This window comes from Cottoperca gobio, chromosome 15 (genome assembly GCF_900634415.1).
Source record: "Cottoperca gobio chromosome 15, fCotGob3.1, whole genome shotgun sequence".
Classification (NCBI taxonomy): Eukaryota; Metazoa; Chordata; class Actinopteri; order Perciformes; family Bovichtidae; genus Cottoperca; species Cottoperca gobio.
Genome location: NC_041369.1, coordinates 2,690,571 through 2,718,015, shown reverse-complemented (window position 1 = coordinate 2,718,015; position 27,445 = coordinate 2,690,571). Strand labels below are relative to the sequence as shown.

The window sequence follows — 27,445 nt, the reverse complement described above, 5'->3', positions numbered from 1 at the left end:
ATATTCGCGTTAGCTTGGCTCCGGTTTACTTGTTTCACCACTACATGCTAGTTCACAATGGATCGATTTCTTATTTAAAATAGTTGGACAGAAACAAAGCGTTACAAACGAGGAAAATTAAGATTTGTCTTTGGAGCATCCAACCACCGCAAATCGAGAGGAAGAGGCTGGAGATGTGGTTTGTGGACAGACAACAGCTGCTCCCGTTAAAGAAAGGTACGAGCCATATAAGACGATCAAAGGAAATTTCAAGACAAGTGGACAGAGGAGTTTTTATTTGTCCTCCACGAGTCGAACCCTTCGTGCTTAATGTGCAAACAGACCCGCTCTGGTTTCAGAAATGAGTAAAACATAAATAAAATAGAGTAGCTTTCTTCTTTTTCTGGAAAACAAAGGCTCGTACACAGGACAACTAATACAGCTGAACGATTAACTGAGGCATCTTTTGAGATCGCATGGATTTTGGCTTGGGCAAAAAAACTTCTCAGACTCAAATTGTGAAACACTGATTTTTGGCTGAATTTGACTTGTGTATACCTCTGTGAACAATGAACTGCCAAAGACAAAAAAGACAGATATTACTAAGTGAATTTATGCAGAAAATAAGATGTATTTTCACCATTTTGTGATGTTTCTAAAGGCAACTTTATTTTTTAAATGTTGATGTTCAAAGTGTTATGAAATTGGGCCCCCTGTAGGTCCAGCCAGCATTTCTGAATATATTTGCGTATCCATGAACTCTGTTTCTATTCTATCAAACTGTGATGAGCTTTGAGGTGCAGCATTCAAACCAGGGGATCATTAGCAGTCAAACTAGGACTTAACCACTAAGCCAAAATAATGATCGTACTCCAGGAATGATCTGGGAAAGACCAACACACAGCCAGCCAGCCTCTCTCTCTCTCTCTCTCTCTCTCTCTCTCTCTCTCTCTCTGTCTCTCTCTCTCTCTGTCTCTCTCTCTGTCTCTCTCTCTGTTTCTCTCTCTCTGTCTCTCTGTCTCTCTCTCTCTCTGTCTCTCTCTCTCTCTCTCTCTCTCTCTCTCTCTCTCTCTCTCTCTCTCTCTCTCTCTCTCTCTCTCTACAAAGCAGAGGAGTTGGAGTCTTTGAAAAATGACCTGAGTGAGAAAGGCAGACAGCAGCAAAAGAGAAACGAGGATTTTAGCGTCGAGGGGACACAGTAGTATGGAGAGAAGAAAAATGAAAAGAAAGAAAGAGATCTCTGACAGTTTTATATAAATACATGTCGATACATGTGAAAGCTTTTACATGTGCTGGTTTAACTCCCGCTTCCACTCTTTATGCTAAGCTGAACACATCCTAACTCCATACTCTTCTCATCTGGGAAGAAAGCAAATACAATGTTGAACCATTTACTTTTAAGTATTAACATTCCTACACCATCACTGTTTTATTTCCAGTTGTGAATTGAATGTACAGTATCTTCCATCCTGAATTTGAATATGAATTGATGCAGGTTTGTAACAAAAGTGAGCTGCACATGGTCAACTCTTTTTGTGGCTTTTTTTGTATTTGAGTAAAAGAAAAACACTTAAAAGTTAAAGCTGCAGTAGTAGCCTGATTGTAATGTACATTCTGACTCCTTAATACAATTTAACATTGTTTACCCTTTAATATATAAAAAAGGTCTTCTCACACATTTATAGAATAAAATAACATTTCAATACTCACAATAATCACAATGTAAAATCAAACAAGGACACATGACAGCCAAGGAATCCTTCTTTTGACATTTTATGGCAGAAGTTTTATGTAATTTGTTACATGTTCAACATCTAGGAGAAACCGGATATGACCAGATGTTGTTACCAGGTCTCATACAGTACACTATGTGAATATTGGAAGTCCAAATGTCTTGGGCCATAGCAACTGTGTTTCTATTTTTATTTTATTTTATGTTTCTAAGTTTTTATTATCTCCGGGTCTGAAAATTGAAGCCAATGTGGAAGTGCCTGCATTCTCTCTCATACTCAGAAGAGGGCGAATCCACTAATTTAAAAAATAAATCAGATTATATAGTAGTCTATGAGAAAATGACACAACTTCTCACTTAATTCATTAGATCAGTCTTACAACTTTAACCCTTTCACAGTTTTCAGTTAATGGAAGTTGAGCTAAGTTCGGTTGTACTTAGCTCAACCCTTTCGTGTCACTTCTGGTTCCAAAAAACCGAGATGTCGACAGCTAAAATGCCAAACTCCAGGCTTCAAAACTGTAGTCCACATACAAATAAGTCAAGGTAAATACGTCCACTTCCTATACACATGCATTTTTATCTTCAGTGATTTTGACCCAAAAAAAAATCATTGTGAGGGTTTGCCCAGGCACAGGAAGGATTGGTCGCAGGCAGTGGAGAAAATAACTCTATACTGCACTGTTGGGAGGAGCTGTGATCAGGAGCTGTGATCAGGAGCTGTGCATCTCTCCGTGCATGTTCAGAGATGTGGCCTCCAGCAGGCGCTCCCTGCCTCCTTCCTTATATACAGGTAGGCTCCACATACTGAAGAGACCATCATCAATGGTTACATACAATCTGTGTACAAGGGCAGCAATACAATACAATGTGTTCTGACCCAGAAATACCTTTTAAGTTAATTTTAAAACAGGTTTCTTTAAAAAGGGTGCTTCCAACAGCCTAATCCCCAAACCGAAACAAAAACACCCCTCCCACTCTACCGCACTTGGTCTCATTCCCTGGGAACCCTTCCAGTCGTTTTCGGCAGTTCCCTGTTTATGGAAGAGGGAGAGACATGTGTAGCCGAGAGGAGAGGTGACAAACATTTAGAATTATATAAAACTGTCTGATAATTAACCCAAATGGCGAGATGAAGAAAAGAAGGCCAGTCTACAAGTGTATGTGTGTGTGTGTGTGTGTGTGTGTGTGTGTGTGTGTGTGTGTGTGTGTGTGTGTGTGTGTGTGTGTGTGTGTGTGTGTGTGCGCCTTACTTTAGGGTGACAAAATCCTTTAAAAAATAACAAATAAATGCACATCTGTTGGACAGCAAAATGAAATCCTGCACACTGTCAACACTGAGTTTATGAGAGTAATAAGGTTTCTGTCATGGCCCTCAGGCATTAAATTCGTAATGTGAAACAACAGGGGAAACAAATCTCAAATCAACATGTTGTTGATGTAATAATTGTCTCAAAATCTGTGTTTTGAGATGTACAGCTCTTTGATTGGACGTTACAGCCAGTGGCTTAGGCCCAAAGATGTGTTATTTAACATTATAACCTTGTGTAAACCTCAGTGCTACTATTTCATATACCGGGTCATTGTCTTGTACATTTGCATAGTAGGTAGCACATCTACTATAGGCCGGAACTACAGTCACTTTGAGCTGCATGTTTTACATTTTCTTGTCTTTCAGTTACAGTTTTGCTTCTGTCATTGAGTTCTGGAAAGGGTCAATATGCACTTTGCTCGAGGCAGACATCCTTTAATTAGGGTGTCAATGGTAGATTGACAGTTCGCCCCATCAGTTATACATCAACATGGTCCTTTTATTCTCCTGATTGGACAAATACTCCCTTCACTATTGGTTTTTGCTCTCATTTATCAGACTAGAAAAATATAGCAGTAATGTTAAATTTCTCCTAAATTATTTGCTAATAAATACATTTCCGTCGAGATAACCTCTTTGTGGTGTTTTTATTTTTATACGAACCATGTTATGCACTCAGCTATCAGCCAGGTCTCCTCCTGCATGATTGCTTGGAATTTTGCAACGGAACTGAAAAAATCCTCTCCGTATATTGTGCTGTGTACACACTTGGTTTCCCATGGCTTTAAGCTAGAAGTCAGTGTGATGTCTGGGCACAGTAATGCAGAGCTGCTGCTGCTTACTGATTTGGTTTTGTTCTGTTGTTTTGTCATGAGCGACTGGCTGGAGGCTGGTTGAGTGAGTGATGAGGAGCAGTGTCTGAATGACTGTGCTTCGGGGTGGCGGGGGTTGGAATTAGAACACACACACATGTGCACCCACATACAAAGACAAGATACAGATGTCTCATACAATGCAAAAACTCAGCCGTCCACACACAGTCCACTCTCTGCCCACCCCGACACCCCCTGAACTACAACCTGTCCTTCTTCCTTCTTTGCAGATGCGTAGTACTCGAGGTGTTTCTGTTTGGCCTGTGGGATTTGTAGGCGGCAGAGCATATGAGCGCCCCCTGGTGTCTGGGGGTAAAGTTGTGGGCTGGTACACCGGCTGGAGACCGGACCGACCCTTCGCTACCGACATGGCAGGTAAGGAACAACTACAATAAGTTATACAACTACATTGTGTTAATACAACTTATTGCAGGGGCACCCAGGTAGATCACCAAGTAGAGCGTGTACCGTTAAGGCTGAGTCCTTACGCAGCAGCCTGGGTTAGAGTCCGGCACAGGGCCCTTTGCTGCATGTCATCCCTTCTCTCACCTTTGCCTTTCCTGTCTGTCCTGCTCACTGTAAAATATAGCAGAATATAGCTTAGTACATAAGCTCCTGTGTTACTTTGCTTAATTGCTTATTCCTGAGATAAATCACAATGCAGGATTTCAGAGTCATGTTGAATAAAAGTGTCCTGGAAAGAGACAGATTCGATAGAATCTGAATTGGAGGAACGCAGCAGTCGGAGGTAATTGGAAACTCACCACTAAATTGACGCTGGAGCCAGTAGTGATTAGCTTAGCGTAGCAGAAAGGTAAAAATGATATCTTGTGGTTTCAGCAGGAGTAACAAGCGCAGCACACAGAGGTGCTGGGCCAATGAAAAAAGTGTGTTTTGTCACAAAATAATTACACATAATTCCCTCTAAAGGCTGGTTCATACTACTGCGTTGCATCAATCCCATAGGTGTGCCCCGGACACTGGACAAATAAGACTCAGGCTAACCCAGCAACAGCACTGCAGGGCTTCATTGTGACATCCCAGATTAAGCTGCTGCACTTGCGACCATGTTATCTGCCCTAAGAATTCACTATTGTTTTTGTTTCATATACATTCCTCCTGTTGAAAATTCAAAAAAATGCACTTGAGGAATTCATTACTATTTTTGTTCTGTTCTGCTCTGTCATATTTTTCTTGTGTAGCAAAATGGACTAAGCTACAACTGAATTGCACTCGTCTAACACCTCCCCAGCTTCTGCTACCACTGGAGCTGCAGTCCACTTAACACACACACATGAGAGTGGTATCGATGTTTTTTGGCTCACTCTCAAAAAGAAAGTGAAGAAGTGTATTCCCCAAAATGTTGAATTCTTCAGATCAAAAATGCTCATATGATGGCAATGACAAATGGCCGGTTTATGTTATTTAGGTTGTTGATTACATAATTTTGTTGATGGAAACACACACATTTCCCTTTAGCCAACTTCCTTAAAGGTCCCATATTGTAAAAAGTTAGATTTCTATGTCTTTTGTGATTATAAAACAGGTCTATACAGGCTATATAAATACTGTGAAAGTATCAAAATGCTCAATCCATGGAAAGATGCACACAACCCGTATTCAGAAACTGCGCCTTTAAACGAGCCGTCACAATTTAGTTGCCTTACACATGATTCCAAACACATATGCAGACACAGCAGGAGCCAAGATCTCATCCCTCCATCCTCCTCCCAACAATCCTTTTCCACCTAATCTCACTCTCGCACACAAGCACACAAACACTGTAATTATCAGCATTACTTATACAATGCACTATACTTACACTGTCAATTTGCCACGCTAAGATTTACTGCCTTGGCTGTATTACCAAGCTTTTTTTTTAATTAAAATTATGCAAGAACAACAATGGCTGTGCCGAGCGGACGACTGAAACTTTATTCACTTCTCAAATTATTATTCATAGGATTTACAATGGGTTGTCTACAGAGCATTGAATGAGTGCCAGTGCGTGTCCTAATAGTACTGTGTTATACAGCGCTGTATTGTTAGCAGTCCACTAAAGCCTCCCATCCCCTGCTTTGTCTCATTTAGCAAGACACAATGGAGCCTGGACTAAGATGATGCAGAGTACTATTCCCCTCAGTGTGTGTGTGTGATTATAGACAAACATGCACACAATTACTACATCATGCATCTATTTGAAAGACACGCAAGCACACACTTACCTGCACTTGAATCGATACAAGTGGATAAGCTTACGTGTTCCAGGACACGGACACACACATTTACACAAATGCAATTTTACGGAAGCACATTAGAGCTGCATCGTTGCAAAAAAGGCCACGTTTTTGCCCATTAGTTTTTGGACATACTCTTCATATTTTTCATATTATGTGGTAATAGAACAACAATCCTCAGTTTTTTAGCTTATGCTCTGACCAGTTTTAATACATCTGAGAGGTAAGATGGATGCATGTGAGCATCTTTACAATGCAGACCCGGGGATATAATAATAATAATAATAATAATAATAATAATAATAATAATAATAATAATAATAATAATAATAATAATAATAATAATAACAGCTTTAATTTTTTAAGCGTCTTTCAAGATAACCAAGATCATACTCATATGAAGGCAGAGCATATAAGATACTAACAAAAAACGTGTGAAACAGTGGGGTGGGGGGCAGATGGAGCAACCATCCACATCAAGGAGAAGATCTCCAACCTTTCGGAGCAGTGCCTTTTGAAGCCACAACAATGATTTCTGTATTATTGCTGCTTTGTTATGAGTAGGTTGGATGACGCTCATGTTTGTATATTATGCAGGCAGTTGACAAGGGACTGTGAGGGAAATTAGGTGGATGATTTTGTGGTGAAGAACAGCTGTTTGTCGTCGGCATAACAATGGAAGTTTAGGCCGTGAAGGTGGATCCTTATCTGACCGAGGGGGAGCATGAAGATGGTTAAGGTGTCTGAATTATTACTGTGTGAAGTCTTGGAAAATAAATCTGTCCTGTACAGCAAATTCAGCCTGTACTTTAATAACATCAGTTGGATGAGATGTTGTTAGGTTAATCCTTGGTATGCAGCTCTGCACTCTGATTTGGGGATGTAGCCCTCATCCTCTTTGCCTGATTAAGCTCCTTGTTGAGACATATTTTTGGTTTGCAGATTTTGCACTTCTCTTTGTCCACACTTATTCTAAAAAGTATTTTGCTCCACAGCCTTTTAGCATGAAAAGAAACTGTAAGAAACCAAAAAAAAAGCATGCCGATTCAAGATCTGACTGTCAGTATTTAGTTCCGACTGTTGCGTCGGAGCATTGATATGGTGTTGGAGAAGGTGTCCGTACAATACGCTTCAGTAGGTGAACATAAAGGAGAGCACAGAAACACTAAAAATCCCACGTTACTCAAGTATTTTTCTGGGATATTTTTCAGACTTTGAATTCCTGGGAATATCTTGATTCCCTAAGTGTAGGCTTCTGATGACATTTTGGAAGCCTGGATTTAGTTTTACTGCTTACATCAAAACAACTTCTGTTTAAAGGGATAGTTCAGATCTTTTGAAGTGGGGTCGTATAAGGTACTTATTGACAAAAACAACACAGAGTTACTGGTCTACCGCTGCCTTGATTAGCACGTTTTATTTGTGTTTTTGTGTGTTTTTGGTGAAGCCGAACTAACCAAAGTCACACAACAACACAAACAAAACAACCGATCAAGGCAGTCATCGATCAGTGTTTTGTGAGGAACAATGACTGTTTTAAATATTAATGAAGTCTGGTAACTATGAAGAGAGCCAGAAAAGGCTGTCTGACGGTAATGTAAAGTGGTGTAAATATTCTGAAAGGTGGCTAAAATACATTTTGCTGCTGCCTCCGTCCACAGATGTGCATTGCTTTGTTTCCTGCTGGTACTCCTTTCTGTTTCTCCAAACTGGGGGCGTGCCGACCGCCATGTACTGTAGGTAATACACTGACTATGGATAAGTACCTGAACTATCCCTTTGAACCCTTAAAAGAGCAAGGGTTGTTGGAATCATCACCCATATGCACAATGAAGAAGTAAAATTTGATAATGAGACGATTCTAGTGATTTTCAGAAGTCAAACAAAACTGAAAACTGTCTATTGGAGGAGTTTTCTAAGAAACACCATACTGTGTGTTCAGAAGTGGATCTCAGTGGAATCTCTGTAGCGTGACATGAACTGGTGACGGAGGTTACCCAAACAGTTAATTTCGTCGGCTTATGATTTTAATATTGCAGTGTCGTGGTTGCTGACTGTGCTAATATCTGTTTTTGCCCTGGAGGTAAACTCTTTTGTGTTGCATATCAGCCTCTGAATTAAAAAGGATTCACAGAGCGACGGGATGGAACAGTGGCATGTAAACCTAGAAGACAACAGAGTGAACATGTAGTTCCCTCAGGCTACCAAAGCTTCAGGTTTCACCACAATAAGTCAAATCAAGAGGCTGTGTTTTCTCATTTCATATATTAATGTCTTCATTTAACCTTTTTGCAGATATTTTTTCTCTTTCTCTATTATGCTTGATTTAGATATTTGATATATGTAATATAAGTTATATAATATTATAATGCAATGAAATGTAACACTTTTTGTACATGGTGCCGTCATTTCTCTTCTCTTTTATCTCCTTGAGCTCAGAACATTTTATGGCAATTTCCTGTGTGCACATTACATTTTAAAACACTCAAACCATTATATTTTAGTGCTGCATGTCCACAGCTTGAAATGCTGGCCTTGTGATGTAGCTGGAGGAAAGATCAAGAGGTCACTAAAAAACAACCCAAAAAACAGAAAATCCATCCATTGTTTTCACACAGCCTTTTCACACTTTAAAGTCCGAACAAGGTGCTTGTTTTTTTTGCATTGCTTACATTTGATTTGGTTAGTTTTGGTTTAACATTGCAGTTATGCGAGCACACTAAAGAACATGACATATTTACATCCTGTCGTCATCTCCTACGTGAGATGCGTCTCCCTATACCTGTAGCTTGGTTTGCAGGTGGGCATCCTGTCCTCTTGTATCCTCTCTCTAGTGTTGGAATCTCTGTCATTTCTTCCCCCCTTCTTCCCCCTGCTCCCCCCATGCTACATGGCTTATTTTTGTTTTGTTGTGTTGTGCAAAAAGTGCAGAGTCTGGACCAAAGCCTCTTGGGCAGATCTTGTGAGGAGGTTTATATCACTGAGGCTGGCTTCAGGTTAGAAGATGTCTATCTTGTAATTGCTCTCATAACTATGTATCTTCTCCACCTGAGCTGCATTCATCTCTGTGATTAGCCCGTGGTATCGCACTCAGAGCAGTAATGAGCCTCATATCAGACTAACCTAACAGCTGTGTAGGTATTATATCAGGTCTGTTTCTTTGTGTAAGTGCAGGTCGTTGAGCAGTGGAGGGAGTTTGCTTATGACATTTGAGCAAAAATGTATTCTTAAGATTAGATAAGATATGATCAACCTTTATTGATCCCCAAGGAGGAAATCCGGTTGTTAGATCAGCACAAAGCGGCAATATTAATAAATAGAGAAAGTAAAATGATAAATAATGAGAGGTATATAAAACTTAAATAAAATAAGAATAGGATAAGTGGTTAAAGGGGACAGCAGTTATTAATGCTGAGGGAGGCAGTTTATCTTTGGCATTTTTGGGCAACAATTCCACAATAACATTTTAGCATTACGGCATAATTTGAGAATACAGCCCTCGTCCTGCAGCTCTCCTCTCTCCCTCTCTGTACAGTAACCTGTGGGAGTCATTCATTTCATAAATCATCCATATCATGACTGTGATCCCAATGCCTGTTGTCTTTGCTCACTTGTTGGCCTCTAATGCTTTTGAGATGACATCCTGTGATTGGAGGCTACAATATCGGCTAAGCGTTTCAGAGATGTAGATAAAATGTTGCTTATAGTTTAGCCAGCTGCTAACCACTAAGCCCTCACGGCTGTGCTGCAGTAGTGATCTCAAGGTTGCTCCGCTCCGCAGCGGTGAGAAAGGACAAAAAAATCTATCATTAGATAAAACTGTAGCGTGCTGCAGGAATAAGTCCTAAAACCCACTAAATTATTTAATATTTTAGCACTTTCTTCGTCTCAAAGTCAATGGGCTTTTTAAATTGGTTTTGTGTAATATAAACGTCTGTTTGCCACAGAACTTATTTACTGCTATAGTCCAGGATCCAGTGGAAAGCTTTTTGTCGAGGAATCATTGCGTCGCTAACTTCAGTGGTTGGCCTACAAAAACACGTTATCACTGCAGGGATGGTTTTATAGATTGAGAAGTGGAGATGAAGAGAAAATGTTGTTAATATTTTAGCCTTCTGCTAACCGCTAAACTGTAGCGGACGTAACTTAGCTGTGAGGCTAGTGTTAGCTCACATTTTGGATTGCTTTGTACTGTAAGCAGTTGTTGCCAATGCTGGAATAGCAACTTTTCCTGCAGGATATTGGTTGTATCAGGCTTTCACTCAAGCACACACATCTGTATTTATAGAGCAGCCAATAGGAACGCTCTTTCTCTGAACATTTTGTAAAACCTGAAAACAAAACCAAAAGATAACTTGAATTACAATGAAAGTTTTTATGGAATTTTTGCCCAGTGATGCTAAAAATATTATAACATACTTAGTGTTTGTCTGTGTTTACATGTGACATACATATAATATAATGCAGAAATCGGAACATATTGACAGAATGCAGTATAGTATAATATGATCAATTATGATGGCAAGGGATATGATGTATAGGCTAGTACATGTTGAATGCTAGTATAATATGTAGTCCAGCATTATAAAATAGGATGGAATAGAATAGATTATCAAATATGACAGTATAATCAGTATAGTTAGTTAGTTATATAGTAATTTAGTGAAAGGGGCATTTACCCCTTGAGTTATCAAATTAAAATATAGTGGTGATCAGTACAGCGTAGGGCATAGTTCTTCAACAGGGGGTACTGCAGGGGGGGGTCCCGAAATTGTTTGTAGATAAACATAACAAACATAAGTATTACAATTATTTTTTTTTGCTTTGCCATTCACATTCCCTTCTCCGCTGCACTTTGCGAAGGGCAGCGACACACACCTACAGTCAGAGACAGAGTGGAGGAAAGGAGAGGGGTGAACTAAAAGAAATTTCCGCCACGTGCACCACAACTCTACCTGTTACAGAATATCCTCATTTCTGCAATAGGACAGGCCAGCAGGAACTAAATTAAGCATATTAATCTACAAACTTCTCAGGTTCACGACGCCATCCTCTATGGTCACATTCTGACATAAGACATAAGCAATTTAAACGAAGAAAATTAATTATTTAACTGATGTTATGCTGAGCTAACATGTTTTAGTAAAAGGAAGTATTGCTTTAACATGTTGATACAGAAAATTATGGTTTGTGGAGGTGTCACCTCTCCTCCCCTTCCTCTCTCCTGATCCTCCTCCTCTCTCCCCTCTACACATGTGAGGACCACTGAAACAAAATCATTCTGACCTGCATTGATTTGATTTGATTTGACATTTCAAGTTATAAAATGCATATACAGACAGGTATATGAATATAGGTATATGTGTTTGTGTCAGGTTTTATTCAGTGGTTGACGTGCACCTGACGTATCCCAACTTTCAAATATGAAAGAATTAAATATGTGAAGTAAGCACAATTAACTGTGACACTCACATTACTCAGAGGACTGCTGTCTGCTGTCTGCTGGTGTCAGTACCTCAGGATAGCTGCAGCCTAGGAAACGCTGCTTAGCCAGGGGGAGAGGGAAAGAGAGGAGGCGAGGATGGTGAATAACCTCCAGTACTAATGCACTGATTGCCAAGGCGTGCCACCCGCTAACGATTTGCATAAATAAATATTCAGTAATTATGGCGAGACCTTTTGAATGGTGGATCGCAGCAATTTCTGAAAATATCCCCCTGTCACGCTCTAAACTACAAACTTCAGCATCCCTTGGGGGAAATGCTGCTCTGCTTAAAAATAGATCTACACCTACACTTTTGTTTTTGCTGCCTTGACGGGGCATTTAAGGACCGTACCAATGTTTTAGCCAAAAGACATTAGCCTGAAATTACAATATACAGTATAATGTCTGGATGTGTTTTTAGTGTTGTTCTTACCTTTTAGGCTGATTTCCGGTTGTATGAATATGAACTTGCAGACATTTGACTGAGTCAGCACTGTGCAGAGTGATCATGGTGAGCTGAAGGTTTGCAGCAGAGGGGGCTTTGTTAGATGTGTGTTACTTAAAAGGAGAAGACTACTGAGAATCTTACTTAATGCTGTTTTCCATTACAGAGTGTGAGAGTGTGTTTTTGCTTTATCATTGTATCATTTAGTGAGGACATCTCTCTCACATTTTGGAAGATGGAATAGGATCATTTTCTAAGGGATTCACTATCAAATGATCGTAATGTTCTGAAACTCTGCCAACTAACTGAAGAACAAATGTTACACACAATTGAATCATTTTGAACTGACGGCCAATTAGCAGAATTTCATTTTTGGAAGCAATTTGTATCTGAAAGATTCCTATTCTTTACTTGGTACTTTTACCCTGAACACATTGCTCCGTCAGTAAGGGGTCAGCTAAGGCAAAAGATGTGAAAGAGCCACATGTGTCACCTTGAGACCTCTGGCTGCAGGCTCAGACAACACATTGGATGTGTGATGGGAACAAGGTTGAGTCTGGCAGGAAAAGAGGTTATCTTTAGCTTTTGTGTTTAGTTTGGAGCCTTTGATTTGGTTTTAAAGTAATGTGAAGTGAACACGTGGATAATTTGACTTGAAAATAACTTGAACATTAAAGTCCAAGTGAAACAGAAGTTCGAGCATCTTTAGCTTCTGTACTGTGATATATTCCTCACTGAGACTAAATATTTGAGGGCTTGACAGTTACAAGAGGGATTTAAATCTAATCCTTTACATTTGATAGGACCGCCGAAAAGTGGGTGGTCTTGAATTGTAGCGCGATACGAAGCTAGAGAGGACCGTGGCCCCACTAAAACCTTGCGTGTCGATAAAACATTGATTGATGGATGGATGTCATGATTTTATTTGTTGAAATATGTTGGTCCAAGCTTATGTAACCATAATACTTAGTTTTATAGGAAGAAAAGATTAGTGGATTTTGATGTAAAAATGCAAAGAAATATTGTTTTTGTATTTCTTTTCCATATATTCAAGGATCCTTTATAGTAATACAACAAAATGTAGTTGTAGCTTTATTATGCTACAGAACAAAAACAGTAGATGTGGAAGTGCATTCCTGAATGGCATTTACAAAAAATCTACAACAGGAGGAATGTAAACAAAAAAAAACAATGGTGAATTTTTTCTGTGCAGATAATAAACCAGGATCTTTAACATAAAAAATGCGTCATCGGGGAAATATTGTCCAATAACTTTGACGTTTGAGCATCATTGAAGTAAACACAGTCCGCCTCCTCTCGTCCCACCGGAGTCCTGAGCTCTGTGCAACAGCCTGATCTGGGAAGGCAACGATGGAGCCATCAGTCCTGTTGCCTGAGTCTCGTTTTCCTGTAAACAGACATCAGCCAGTTATCTTAGCTTCCATCTCGACTGTCTTCACTCCGCCCTGGGTGGTGTTTGGTCGGCAGGTCTTACTGGTGTGGTGGTAGGAAGATGCAGTGGGCTGCGATCGTCTCAAGGTCCGCTGTACTTTATCCAATCACAATGTATACATGCGCCAGTAAAAAAGAAGACGAAAAGACAACAATTAAAACAAAAATGTAGTTCATTGGAGGTACATGCACTGCCAGATTCATACCAAGAATATATTGTTACATTGGTGCAATATATGACCAGGATGTACTCTTTTCCATTTCATCTCAACTTGTGTCTCACAATAAGAAACTCTTATTAACCTTCAAACATATTTCTGTTGTAGGACAGTAATTACTGTATGGAGAGTCACATTTTCTCCCTGTTACCAATTTTTTTTCTAATCAGATTGATTAAATCTGGTTGCAAGCCAGCCATTAATCCCCACCTCTGATACAACTCAGAGGCATCATGAGCATTGTGACTTCACTCTGACTTTCTCATGCTTCCCTTCTCATCTATAGTGCAATTATCCCAGGAGAATGGCTGTCCCCTGTGGTAAATGGGTTTCATATCAACCATTCCATTATCATTAGATACACTGACTAATGTAAACTAAAACTCATAATGTGCTTTTAATTTAAACTGGCTAACCTCCTCTCTCCCTTTCTCTCCTTTTTGCTGCCACCCTTCCTCTTCTTCCTCCCTCGCTCCACCTCAGGTTTTGCGGTGAACCTCCAGGTGATCCTGGTGAACCCACGGGCGCAGTTTAAGCGGCGCGGCTCCCAGCCGGGGATGCAGGAGTCCGACTTCCTCAAGCAGATCACCAAGGTTACTGAGTTGGAGCCCAAGGCCAAAAATTGCACCCGGGTCAGTAACCAGGCTCCCACTATTTTGTTTTCAATATCTGTTTTTTGGGGAATTTTCTTTCTCCATCACAGACACCTCAGACCAGCTTTAAACTCATTTTGATCTGAATGCAATTATGCAACATAGCTCAATGCAATTCTAACTTCACTGTTCATTTTTACTCAGACCAGTAACATTTACACTTTTTATTTAGTTCAGACTTCAGACACATGGTTCTAATACAAATTGTGGTTTATTATCTGGTTCATTTATGTACATGGTTAAAATATTGTGTTTTTTGTAAGTTTTCTTGGAAGATAAACTAAATCATATTGAGCTCCATCAGAGCAGTATAAATCTCTATGAGATATTTTTTAGCAAAAAACGAAGCAGTCTCAAACAACTTTTGGTTAAAACTTATTGTATGAGATATATTTATGAAATAAACAGATGGAGCTCTGAGTTACACCTCTGATTTCTAACTCCTTCCAATGGATTAACGCTGAAGTTACAATTTCATTTAAACAATAAGGCAACATGTGGTTTGTATTCTCTATAAAATGAAAGTCATTTTTCTACACTTCACCTCTCACAGTCACTGCTGTTAGATTATGCAGTGCAGGGTCAATCGGTTATATATTAAGTACGTTATCAGGCTCCATGGCCCTGCATATTGGAGGTCGATGACACAATCTGGAGTTTAATAAAAGGCCAAATTCTGTGTGTGTGTGTGTGTGTGTGTGTGTGTGTGTGTGTGTGTGTGTGTGTGTGTGTGTGTGTGTGTGTGTGTGTGTGTGTGTGTGTGTGTGTGTGTGTGTGTGTCATGCTTTGAGCTGGTGGTGTGGGCTGAACATAGACACACAGAGCATGAATTGGATAGAAATGGCGTTATAGCACTATCAATTCTAGTTGTGTGTTCAGACAGTTTAGATCGATGCAGCTCATCTCAAATCAGCACCTCCCCTGTTGGCACTTGGTTTTATAAAGCCACTCATCCTCTTGACAACTATCCCAGAGCTCCCTTAAAGGACTTTTGTGAGGTATGAATTCTATTACTGTACATCTTTAGCTTTTAATGAGATACGTGAGCCAAACAGAGTCATTCATTTACAGGCTTTTTTTTTTTTTTGGCATAATAATCAGACTGAATTGTTGTTTGTAACGCGGTCGCAGTTTAAAACACATGGTTAGCGTTGTGAGTTCAACCAACTTGGTTATGTTCGGGCAACCAAAATGTCTTGGTTAGGTTTAGGAAAAGAGAGGGGTTTGGGTTAAAATAAGGACATTTGTTATGTTAATTAACGTAATTTAAGTAGTCAAATTTTGTACATCATTTTCTTCCTGATTGTGACCACATGTGTGCATGTAAAGCGTTTTGAAATGAGATGTAAATAAAATGTTGCTAATAGTTTAGCTTAGCTGCTAAAGGCCCTGTCACACATATCCGTATGGCGGAAACGTATACGAAAATAGCTCACAATTTGTCAGAGTCCAAATACGTCCAACTTGTCATCGGATCGGATCAGAAAAGTGAACATATACAGATACGCATGTCTAACCTATTGATAGTGTATCACTTACTTATACAAAATGTATCAGACGAATGCCCAAGGAATTCATAACGTATACAAAAATATGGTGTATACAAAATATCGGCAATGCGGTACGTTGATATGGGAAGGAAGGAAGGACGTAGCCAACATGTGCTTCATAAGTTATGCAGACGTTACACATAAGTTACGTTGCGTTAGACATACGTGAATACTGAATACAGTACGCCAATACCTACGTCAATACCTACGTGAATACAGTACGTGAATACGTTAGAGGTACGTTAGATATAGGCTATGTCGGCTGACGGTGAACCCTACAGCCAATTGATTGTTAACGAGTGGATAACCTATTCCTACCCTATGTTAAGATGATGCCTGACGACGGAGTCACTTATTAAACGTGTTTCTACAGTACAGCTAGCGCTCAGGTAGAGTTTTGGAAGCTTATTGGGGTTTGAATATAGTATATAGGGTCCCTGTGAGTAGCTCATCCTCACTTCTTCACAGCACGTCTTGATGAATACATCAACCCATCAACAGAGAGCATGGAGGATGCTGAGAGGCTGCGACAAGACTACATGTTAGCCGTTCTCCAGCATCAGCATGACGTGAACCAGATGGCACTTTTCCAACTCCGTTGGCCAGACGCTCTGATACGTTTTAAATAAGTAAATGATACACTATCAATAGGTTTGACATACGTATAATAATTCATTATGTATTCGTTATGTATACGTCAGCTACAACACCGCTGTGGAAAAGTTGGACGTATTTGGATTATGACTAATTTTGAGCAAATGTTCATATACGCCGGCATACGTTTCTGCCATACGGAACTGTGTGACAGGGCCGTATGTCTGGCGTGTTCGGCATATCGTCAGCGTCCTTCGAACGATCACAACATACTCTTAATTTATATCAACCTATTGCCAATATTTCGTATGCGCCGGCATACGTTTCTGTCATACGGATATGTGCAAAAGGGCCTTAACCGCTAAGCTTTGTAATTCTAACACTAACTATTACATTTGATTATTTTGTATTATACAGTTTTAAGATGATTGTAAGGCTAGTTTCAACTACAGGACAAACAATCTAGACATTTCCACTTATGGAGTGTGATGGACATACAGCAGGGCTTTGTTTTTTTAATTTTGTTGACGAGTATTTAGGTCTGTAGATTTATTAAATTGAATGATTTAATAAAGCTTCCATCCCTATATTACACTGCAAACTGAATCTTCATTCTCTTTGGAGAAAACTGTAACGAGCAGCTGCTTCACATGTGAAATATCAATTTACTGTTTCACTGCATGTGTGCGGGTCACATCGTTTCCCTGGTGGGTTATGGGTAAATGTTTCCTTCGGGGAATAGGATAAATACCTCCAGAGTTGCTGGATCATCATTTACAGCTGGCTGCTGCTGCCGCTGCAGACAGCTCTGAGTTGCAACTATCATCATCATTATCAGCCCCATTACACTAATGGAGGTGCCCTGCCGCTGATATTAATACAGGCTATCAGGAGGCTGTGACATCATCAGTCAGCACCCACCATGGCATAGACAAGAGGATGTGACATCAGCATTTATCACATCAGTCACAAAAGCAGCAAGACGTGACCTCATCACTCATAACGCCACTGTCGTGCAGTTAGAAGATGACACGTCACTCAGTTCATCCAGTGTGCAGGAGATCTATCACCTATGATCAGCGACAGCTATGACATCACTGATTATAATTCATGCAGCTGCAGTGATAAGTTGTGACATCATAACTCATAACCAGTTGTTGTTTAATTATAATAATAGAAAATCTTTATAGGCAATAACTTTTTAAAAGTAACTTATTGATCTTTTTTTTGTTGTTGTATAAAACAGAAAATATCCATGGATCTCATACAATTTAAATAAAGGTTTGTTTTATTGCATTGCAAGTTAGAAGTGCTTACTTATTTTTTGGAATAAATAAGATTATACCACAAGTAACAATGTTATTTAAACATTTTTAGTGACTTACATCTTTCCAAAGATTTTTTACACTGCTTCCTTTCATTAAAAAAGATCCGTTTCTCTTTCTTTGAAGACAAATGCAGAAATATCACGCAGTAAAGTCAGTAAATTTGGCTAAATGGGAATTGCAAGGATGTATATCGTGGCCTCTTTAAGTTAAGATCCTTAAGAAGATAGATACAACTCTCATGTCTATACTGTAGATATGTTGCTGCAGCCAGTGACATTAGCCTAGCTTAGCATAAAGACTGGAAACAAGGAAACAACTAAACAACCCCTCTAAAACTCACTAATAATGATATGGGCATATTTAACTTGTTTAATCCATTTACAAACAGTCATGTTAAAACGACTACATATGGTTTTAGAGGAACATCGTCCAGCAGACCCAGTAAATGTGGTTCCCTTTGGACAGAACCAGGCTAGCTGTTTCCCCCTGTTACCTTAGCATAAAGACTGGTAAGCTAACTGTCTCATGTATTGAATGGATACTCTCAGCAGGCAAACAAATAAGTGTATTGCTCACAATTTCAAACTTTTAAGAGTCAAAGTTGACCTAACCTTGTTCAGAATATAGTATTTTGGAGCGTATTAAACAATCTTCAAATCCACAAGAAAATAAATCAAATAGGATTTTCCTGAAGGACTGAGTCATTTTGACATTTTGGAAGGTCTGGAGTTATTGGAAATGTTTGAATCGCACAAGTCGTTAACAATGCTACACACCCACCTCTGGAATCTGAATCTACAAACAGATAAATACTAATAATATCAGTGTATTCTCATCTTTCTCTGAAACTGGGCAGGAACACCGGCTTTAAACAGAATGAATAGACTAGAAAGCTGTGCAGCATTCGTAATGTTGATTTTGAATTTGAATGTCAACATTATGATTAAGCTTGGAACTAGTACGTACAGCCCTGTGGTTATTTTCACCCACAATGATCATGGTCCAGACAACTACTAACTCTTTGTGTGATAACATCATTTATTAATGCGAAGACAGAACATGCAGTACGTTATATCTTTAGTTATTGCATATTTCCCAGTTTTGTTGATCAGTGAATCTTAACCTTGACAGAACCGTACATTTCTGTGCTTCCACACCTTGTGCTCGACAGATTCCACTAACTCTCAAGCTTTAGTTATAATCTGAGCCACTTTAGGCCGGTCTGCATAGTTGTGATTGAAATTATTGGATATCGATGCCCTTTCCTAGCAGCTGTGACACACCATCCCTCCAGGCTGTATCCACTTTGGGGAAGGTATAGGATCAGATCACTGAGCCTGAATCCCAACCTTGACAGAAATGTTTATCTGATGGTCGGGTCAGTATCTGCAGACAACTGACAGGAGCTGTAATGTAGTTAGAGCAGGAGAGTAATGGCAACAGACAGCAGTGACAGGACAAGAAAGGAGGGGAAGGCCGGAACAGATGGAGACAGATGATACCATAAGAGGAAAACATAGAGAAGTGGAGAGGAGAGGAGGGAGCGTGAAAGCCTAAAGAGAGAAAAGGGGATCGGTAGATTAATTGAAAATGGAGTTAAAAAAGACAGATATAGTGACACAGAGGAAATAAAGGGATAAAGAGAGGTCTGCTGCTAAACACTATACCATTGACTATTTCATTTGCATCGGCTCTCAGGTTTCTGTTTAACCTGATTTAAATGTTATTAATGTGGCTAAATGCATCTTTGACCGTCACTAGATCTGGTTTAGGTGATCTGATCAAGCATCTTGAGAGCACTTACAAATGGATTTGATGCATTTTACCTCTCTGTAACAACTTGGGTCTTGAGATCTAAAGTTTATACTTTGAACCTTGGAAACAAGGACATTTATGGTGTCAAATCCAAAATGATTTCCCACTTTTCTTCTCAGATTAGTTAGTGTCATGGTTCAGCACCACACACTAGTTTCCTCAATCTTGCGTTGGCAAAGAGAACAATTGTCTAGTTTACTGATGGAGCAACAGGGCTCGCCTTGGATCAGACTAACACTGTTTGTAACTTATTTCACAAACTTTTAAATTGGAGTTTGTTCCCAAGTTTGAACGGTGGCACATACTGTATATTGAGTAAGTCCTTTTCATACTGGAAAATGGATGTCAGACATCTCTAGAAAGACAGCGAAAGAAACATGAATAGTGAACAACTGAAAGTTTATCCAAACTCATTTTGAGAAGAAATCTAAGGAGAACAGTAACATCTAAACATCCATCACAGTGTACTGACTGACTCATTTACCTTTGACCTCCCGTAATTGCTGTAGTTTTCTGCACAGTTTTCCTGTGTACACTTCAATTGCACTCACTTTTACTTCCAGAAAAAGTGGTTTGGCCTTCTAGATCTCAGCATTTACTTTGGTAAGCAGCAGAGCTACACCGATAATTATCAGTGATTTTATCTTATTACAGATCAGCATGCAAGGTGTCCGATGAGTTAAAAATATCAAATAGAAATTGGACAATATATCGTTACCAGCTTTTTTTCTCATCTTTAAAAGTACATTGAATTCAGTCTGATCATAAGTTTTCATAACTGATAGAAGCTAGAGACCACCTTGCGATGGGATCACATCATTAAACTGAGCCTTCATCTGTAAAGTTTTATGACTGCAGGGTTGCGATGCTCTCGCAGACACAAAATCTGTACAGAGACAGACTCACAAGGTGAAAACAATTCCAGCATCGCTGTCGCAGCGACGGCCAAAGCTACTGGGTCATTCCAGAATTGGAGGACATTTCATGTCCCACATATAAAAATCTAATAATCCATGCCCAAAAAGCTAAACTATTCAGTTGTTGTGTTAAATATATTTGTCTTGAGACAAAATGTATATAAAGTTGCAGAAAAAGTTATTTCAAAATATTATTTAAAATATCAAATAGCTCTCAAACACCCCTAAAATAGCATTTTTCTAGCATTTTCAAATATAACATTTAACATAGGGTTTTTATTTACTTTTTTTGGAATTATTCTATAGATATATGTCTCTTGTAATGGTCAAATATTTTTTTTTAATCATAAACATATTTTAAATAACAGTAGTTTTACACTGAAAGTGTGTCCCACAACATGTGCGTTACCGAAACCTTTTAGCTTGGCAGAGGAAGTGAAAAAACTGTTAGTCACATGACACAGAGGAAATGACATCAGCAAGTCATGTGCTACTACCATGGGTAAACCAAAGGCACTTTTATTTTTAATATATTTCCAATATTTTCACTCTTGATGGAGTGTGGCACTCACACAAACGCACATTAATTTCAAACATATCTTTCTTTAGTTAGATATCTAAGTGTGTCCATTCCTTGACAGTAGCATTACATTGTGCAGCTAGCATTAATTCCTGAGGTAAAAGCAAAAAATTAGCATTTATTTGCAACCGTTACTTGCAACCCTGTTACTATAATTAGAGTAAGAGGGTTGACATTCAGTAACAGGGTTGCATTTCCTTCAGTTCACTCTATTATTTATAGTAAAATGTCATGTGTTTGTATAATTTAGCGTAATATCATGTTTTAAATGTATTACTGTATTTTCCATCTATCCATCGTCTACCGCTTATCCGGGATCGGGTCGTGGGGACAGCAGCTCCAGTAAGAAACCCCAAACCCCTTTTCCGGGCCACATCCGCCAGCTCCGACTGGGGGATCCCGAGGCGTTCCCAGGCCAGTGAGGAGATATAATCTCTCCACCGAGACCTGGGTCTTCCCCGGGGTCTCCTCCCAGCTGGACGTGCCTGGAACACCTCCCTAGGGAGGCGCCCAAGGTGGCATCTTTACTAGATGACCGAACCACCTCAACTGGCTCCTTTCAATGCAAAGGAGCAGCGGCTCTACTCCGGGTCTCTCATGGTTGGCTGAGCTTCTCATCCTATCTCAAAGGGAAACGCCAGCCACCCATCTGAGAAAACCCATTTTGGCCGCTTGTACCCTTGGGGAACCTCCAGCCTCCGGGCCGTATATGGCCCGCGAGACCATTTAATCTGGCCCTCGAGGGAATTCATAAACACACTAGAAAAAATCCACTAGAAAAAAAACCACAAAGAAATCTAGACGCCAATAGAATAAATCGGGCGACTGACTGTTTTTCCTGGCCACGGTCAGGGTCCTTGAACACAACACGAGCGGATCGTGTCATCACGTGGTCACGTCATGTCAAAAAACTTCAATATTAAGAGAGACTGTCATTGACATCAGTGAACACAGTGTGGCGAGTGTAAAACAGAAAAAGCTGGATGTGGAATGTCGCACTTTCCAGGAGAAATGGACGAACGATTATTTCTATGTGGAAGTAAAAGGCCAGTGTGTCTAGTTTGTGTGGACGTACTTGCGGTGATGAAATATAATCTTGAGCGTCATTACTACACGAAACATGGCAAACTGCACGAGCTGAAAGGACGAGTGCGTTTGGATAAAGTTAACGCTCTTCGGCGGAGTTTGGCCCAACAAGCAGCTCTCTGCAGAGCGTAACATACAAACATGGAAAGATAGATCTGTAGACCACCACACCAAGAACAGACTGTTCCACCACTGCTGTGCAATTATCACTGCCATGTGCAATACTCACTTTTTACATTACATATTTTAAAATTAACATTAAACCAGTTTTATCCAAAACTACATGAGTATTTAATATAAATGTGACTTTCTTTACTTAATAGTAAAGAGTTTTATTGAAGAATGTTTAAAAAAAAAAAATTCTGCTTAATGAGTATGTGTCACAGGGTCGCACAAAACATGGCACACAACAAATAAAATGTCTAATAAAAAGTGTACATTTGATTGTTTTGCTGACTAAATCCCTTTTTTTGATTGTTTATTATCTGTTTTTCCTAAATACATAACAAAAAAGAATAAAATAAAATAATTTTTCAAAAGTGTTGATGTCTAAATTGTCCTTCAATTCTGGAATGACCCTACTAAAATAAGACCCAAAGTTCCAATAAATCGGAATTTAAGTACAACCCTGTATATTATTTCATGGTAGAACTGGAAACTGCCGCTACCCAATCGTCCTTCCACTGCTTCTTCCCAAATTCCTCCTTCCGATAGAGAAACAGGTTTGTCCTCAAAACAAGAGCAAAGCCATGAGAGAAAAAGTGAACGTGGTGGACAAGGAGAGCAAACTGGGAGAAAGAGACTCGTGCAGAAGTAGAAAGAGAAGTGTGAGTCCGGGGGACCAAGGACACGTTCTGTACCATCTTCGTCCCAGCTCTGGAGTGATGCTTAAGTGGCTGCTACATTAGCCTCGTTAGATATGCAAAATGGCCAATTAGCAGCACAGTGTGCAGGAAGTGACATGTTCCACCTGAAGAAGCCCAGAAACAGCGGCAGCCAGCAATAAATCATGCCTGTGTGAATGTGTATGTGTGTGTATGTGTGTGTTGCTTTAGACACAAAAATGTCACACACGTGAATTATGGGCTCATTAGCCGTTCGCTATAAAAAAAAACATTCTTACTTGAATCTCTGATTAATGAAATGTGTCCCTCGCTGCAGAAAAATACCAAGCGTTGCATCCATTGCTGTGTTTTCACACCAATATGTTGTTGTGAAATTGGCTGCAAAAAAGACAAACAGCTGCAGTGAGGTGCGTTCGGCTTTTGATGTGATCATTTTCAGGTGTCAGACTTGTTTCCTGTGTATGGAATCCCTCCTGGATCACTAGCGAGCTTCAAATTCAACAGCAGGAGGATACAATGCAATCTCTGTATCAAAGAATACAGCAGTGTCTTTCATTTAACAGATATTTCATCAGAGCATCATCAAGGAATGAAGCCCTTACTTCAAAAAGGCTTTCCATCAAGGGAAATAGCACTGCCCTGTAGCTTTAAACCAAATACTGGCCTTTGTTAAGAGCAGCCAGCAGCCAGTCCGTTTACGTTTTAGATATTTACAGGTTCAGGTTTGGTCCCATTATCATATCAGATCATTTCCTGCAATCCCTGAACAACAGCCTGTAGATATTTTATTTACAGCTCCCTCGCTCACAGTCACAGTTTTTCACAAGAGAACACTCCTCTTCAATCTGTGCCCGGCACGGCCTGATTCAGTTAAGGGTGGTGCACAAATTCCATCCGTCTAAAGTCCGAATCTTAAAGATTTATCCATTGATCGATGATTCTTGTAACAGATGTAAAAATTCCCCGCCAACACTCGCTCATACATTCTGGTTTTAGCAGAGAATCTCAGCTCCTCCATTTTTGATGCTCTATCAAAGATATTTGAGAGACCAATAGATCAAATCCTCCAATGTGATGACTGGAATACATTCAATAAATACACAAACATTTTATTTATTTTCATTCATTTCATTACATTTTTGTGTGTGCAGCTGTGAGATTATAGTATTGTTTGTTTTCATCCTTTGTTATAGAATGTGTTTACTGAACCGCTGGAGGATATTTACAATGTACAGTTTGGTTAATAAAGTTACTGTTCGCCTTCTCGTCCAAAGACATTTAGCTAACTTTGGGGTTCGTTTAAAACCTGGTATATATCATCATGAGTGCTGATCCTTTTACCATTGGACTTAGATCTCACCAATTAAAGGAACGCTGAGTTTTGTTTAAATGTTTTCTTTCTTTCCAAAATTCACTGTTCATATTCTTGAGGACTAACAGTTTTTTAAACTTATTTCTTATATTCAAAAAGCAACATTGTTTACATCCATGTTTGCTCGCTCATGTTTTGCTGCCACATTGTTACATTTCTTTACTGGCACCAGCTGTCAATGTTGAACAGCATGACCATCTGCAGGAGTGCAGATTAGATACAAACAAGATGGGGACGCACACTTAGAAACATTGCTTCTTAGCGCTACAAGTTTCCTAAAGCCTCCACTGGGTACCTTTAACTTGATTGAGTATTCTAGTACAATATCATTATTAGTGGGAGGAGAGATGGCCAGTACTATAAAAAATGAGACTCAAATAGTCAAAGCCAAAAATTATCCTTTAACCTGCCATTTTCAGTGTCCCATGATTTCATGAAAGCTTTTTCAGACATTTTTCTACACTTGGACACAGCATATAAGGTATCAGCAGCTTTAATCCAGTGTTTGGTCTCACACAGTATCAGTGAAGCTCTGCCATCCACCTGCATGCTGTGTTTATCCAAGCGTAACAGCCTGTTCATTCTTTATTTAGCACCGGGCATTTCCACTGTCAGCAGATTTCCTCACTCCTCCTCTTCTTCTCTTTTTCAGGTGCTGGTTTGGCACACTCGCACAGAGAAACCACATCTTGCAAATGAGCCCAAACATCGGAAAGACACTATGGTCATTGAGGTGTGAGAGGAACTGCTGAGCAACGGATCCAAAGCCAGCAGCTGAATGTGGCTGCCAATCATCTCTTGACTGGGACTAACGACAGCATCCCGCTTTCTCTCCTTATGGGACTGATACAATCTGTTCTCGATGGACACAGACTCTGAGGAGCTGCATGATTCAAGACTTCTGGCTGTGTGTCAAACGTGCTTCGGGAGAACTGGACGACACTGAATATGTTTGTTTTACAAACTGGGACTGTTTATTTTCTCCATCCACGGCTTGCTGATGTGAAAAACTGAAGTGTAAATGTAAAATTATGTTGCTGAAGTGCCATGTAAATAATTAATGTCATTTAATCATTAATACATATTGTCAAATGAACTGAGTCTGTGATATAATTACCATAAACAAGACTCTCCAGATAATGCCTGTGGCATTGCATTCTGTTTCTTTAACAGCAAAAAGATCTTTGATACCAATGTCATGTTCGTGCATTAAGTATGAGGCTGGTATCAGGACGCTGTTGAGCAGCTTCCATTTACCTCGGAAGTCAGAAATTGGAGCTGGGACCGACGTAACAGATGAGTTGACCGCATTGCAGTACAATAAGTCGGAAAAGTTAACAACACCAGTTCTTGCCAGGTTAGCTATTGTTACAGCAACAGGCAAGACAGCCAACTTAGGTTGAGTTTCATGGAAGTAGGTCAATTGTGCAATATTGAATTTGTAAGGGACACTTCTTTTCTGTATTTTTCATAATCATGTCAAAAAAGCCCAAAATAGATTGTGAAATCATCTCCTGTGTATGATATTGATAGAAACCACCTCAGCCTGTCTGTGATAGTCCCCCGCCATTTTGAAATGCCCCGCTTGGTTCCCTGTTGTGAAAGAATAAGAAACGACACATAGAAAAATATAGCAGAAAATAAAAAAATCATAATTTTGCACTGCTTCTGACCCAAGAATGGTTAGGGTGCTGATCTTGTATTTCCGTTTAAATCGTAGCGTTGTTGACGCTGCCTGTATTTCGCCCACGAGAAACTTTGTGTTGACACTCCGTGACATCAGATCGGTTACTCCAACCAGTTGATAACATCGCACTACGTAAGTCATACACACAGTAGCCTTCTGAATGTATGACAGTGCTGATTAACACTATATTACCACAGCTTTCAATTATCCTACTGTTAATGTGCTAAGCAGCCATCTTGGATTTTGAGGTTGTGGTTGTTTATGAGCAGAGTACTGGAAACCTGGAAGAAGCTGCAGGAGACCGACTTGATGTTTTACACTGTAGTTTTATTGTTGCTTGGCCAAGGAGAACAGAGGATGAGCAATACAGAGAGATTACAGAGATGTAGTCACAGTGTACGTCACCATCTATTCTGAAGGTCCTACTTTTTCTCTGTATTTATCCCAAACAGGGCGATCAGTAAACTTGTTTACCTGAAGATGGATCACGTCGATGGATCCTCAAATCCTTCTAGAAGACAGCAGTATCATCTGCCGTGGATTTAAGGCAAAGTGCACCTAATCTTGACTCCCAAGTGAGAGGAAGCAATTACAATTGTTACCTAGCAGCTGTCCCGGGAACAGTCCGTGCTGGAGACATGTGTGTGTGTTGAGCTGTGGGTCTCTGAGTGTGCCCTGACCTAAGAGAGGACCAACCAGCTACCTGGATGAGACCTGAGGCCCGTTGTGTAGTGTTACCTCATAAGAGAAGGGAACAGAATATCTGTAGGCCTACTTACTTATATGTACATACTAATAGAAAGGAATTAGTTCAATAATTCTTCATCAGTGGTTGGTGTGTGCTGAGGTTCTTCTGACTTTCAGACTTCAGGGGAAGTCTCCAGTTGAGAATTCGGACCGGAAACTCGGAAATCCCAACTTCCCAAATGGAGCAATCAATTGTCATAGAGCTAGCTTATCAGAACGACTGTAAACTGCTAACCAGGCCCTCTCCAATGCTCAAGAATATGCCTACCAGCACATATTAACACACATAATCTCTTGTTAATTTAACCTGTACATAAGCAGAAATGGAATACTAGTTTATGGTATAAGGGGACGTTACGCAGTGTAGGCCTATTACTATTTCTTCACAGCTGGGCCCGACATGCTACAAAGAATTACTGACAGATAAACTGGTGTTTCAAATGGTGACAATTGCAATTACAATTTGTTAACGTTTTAAAGAAACTAGATACAATGTGTTCATAAGCTTTAAAGGTGTTGTTGGTAGATGTACTTTTTAA

General features: G+C 39.7%; 1 protein-coding gene across 1 annotated transcript in view; it reads left to right on the top strand.

Annotated features, from left to right (window-relative positions):
* b3gat2 (beta-1,3-glucuronyltransferase 2 (glucuronosyltransferase S)) overlaps positions 1–25,568 on the top strand; it is a 43,925-nt gene extending 18,357 nt beyond the window's left edge. Inside the window, exons 2-4 of the mRNA XM_029449927.1 lie at positions 4,126–4,270; positions 14,216–14,364; positions 25,125–25,568. Of these exons, the coding sequence (XP_029305787.1) occupies positions 4,126–4,270; positions 14,216–14,364; positions 25,125–25,211 (381 nt within the window). The 3' untranslated portion in view covers positions 25,212–25,568. The remainder of the gene's footprint in view (positions 1–4,125; positions 4,271–14,215; positions 14,365–25,124) is intronic.
* The last annotated feature ends 1,877 nt before the right edge of the window (positions 25,569–27,445 follow it).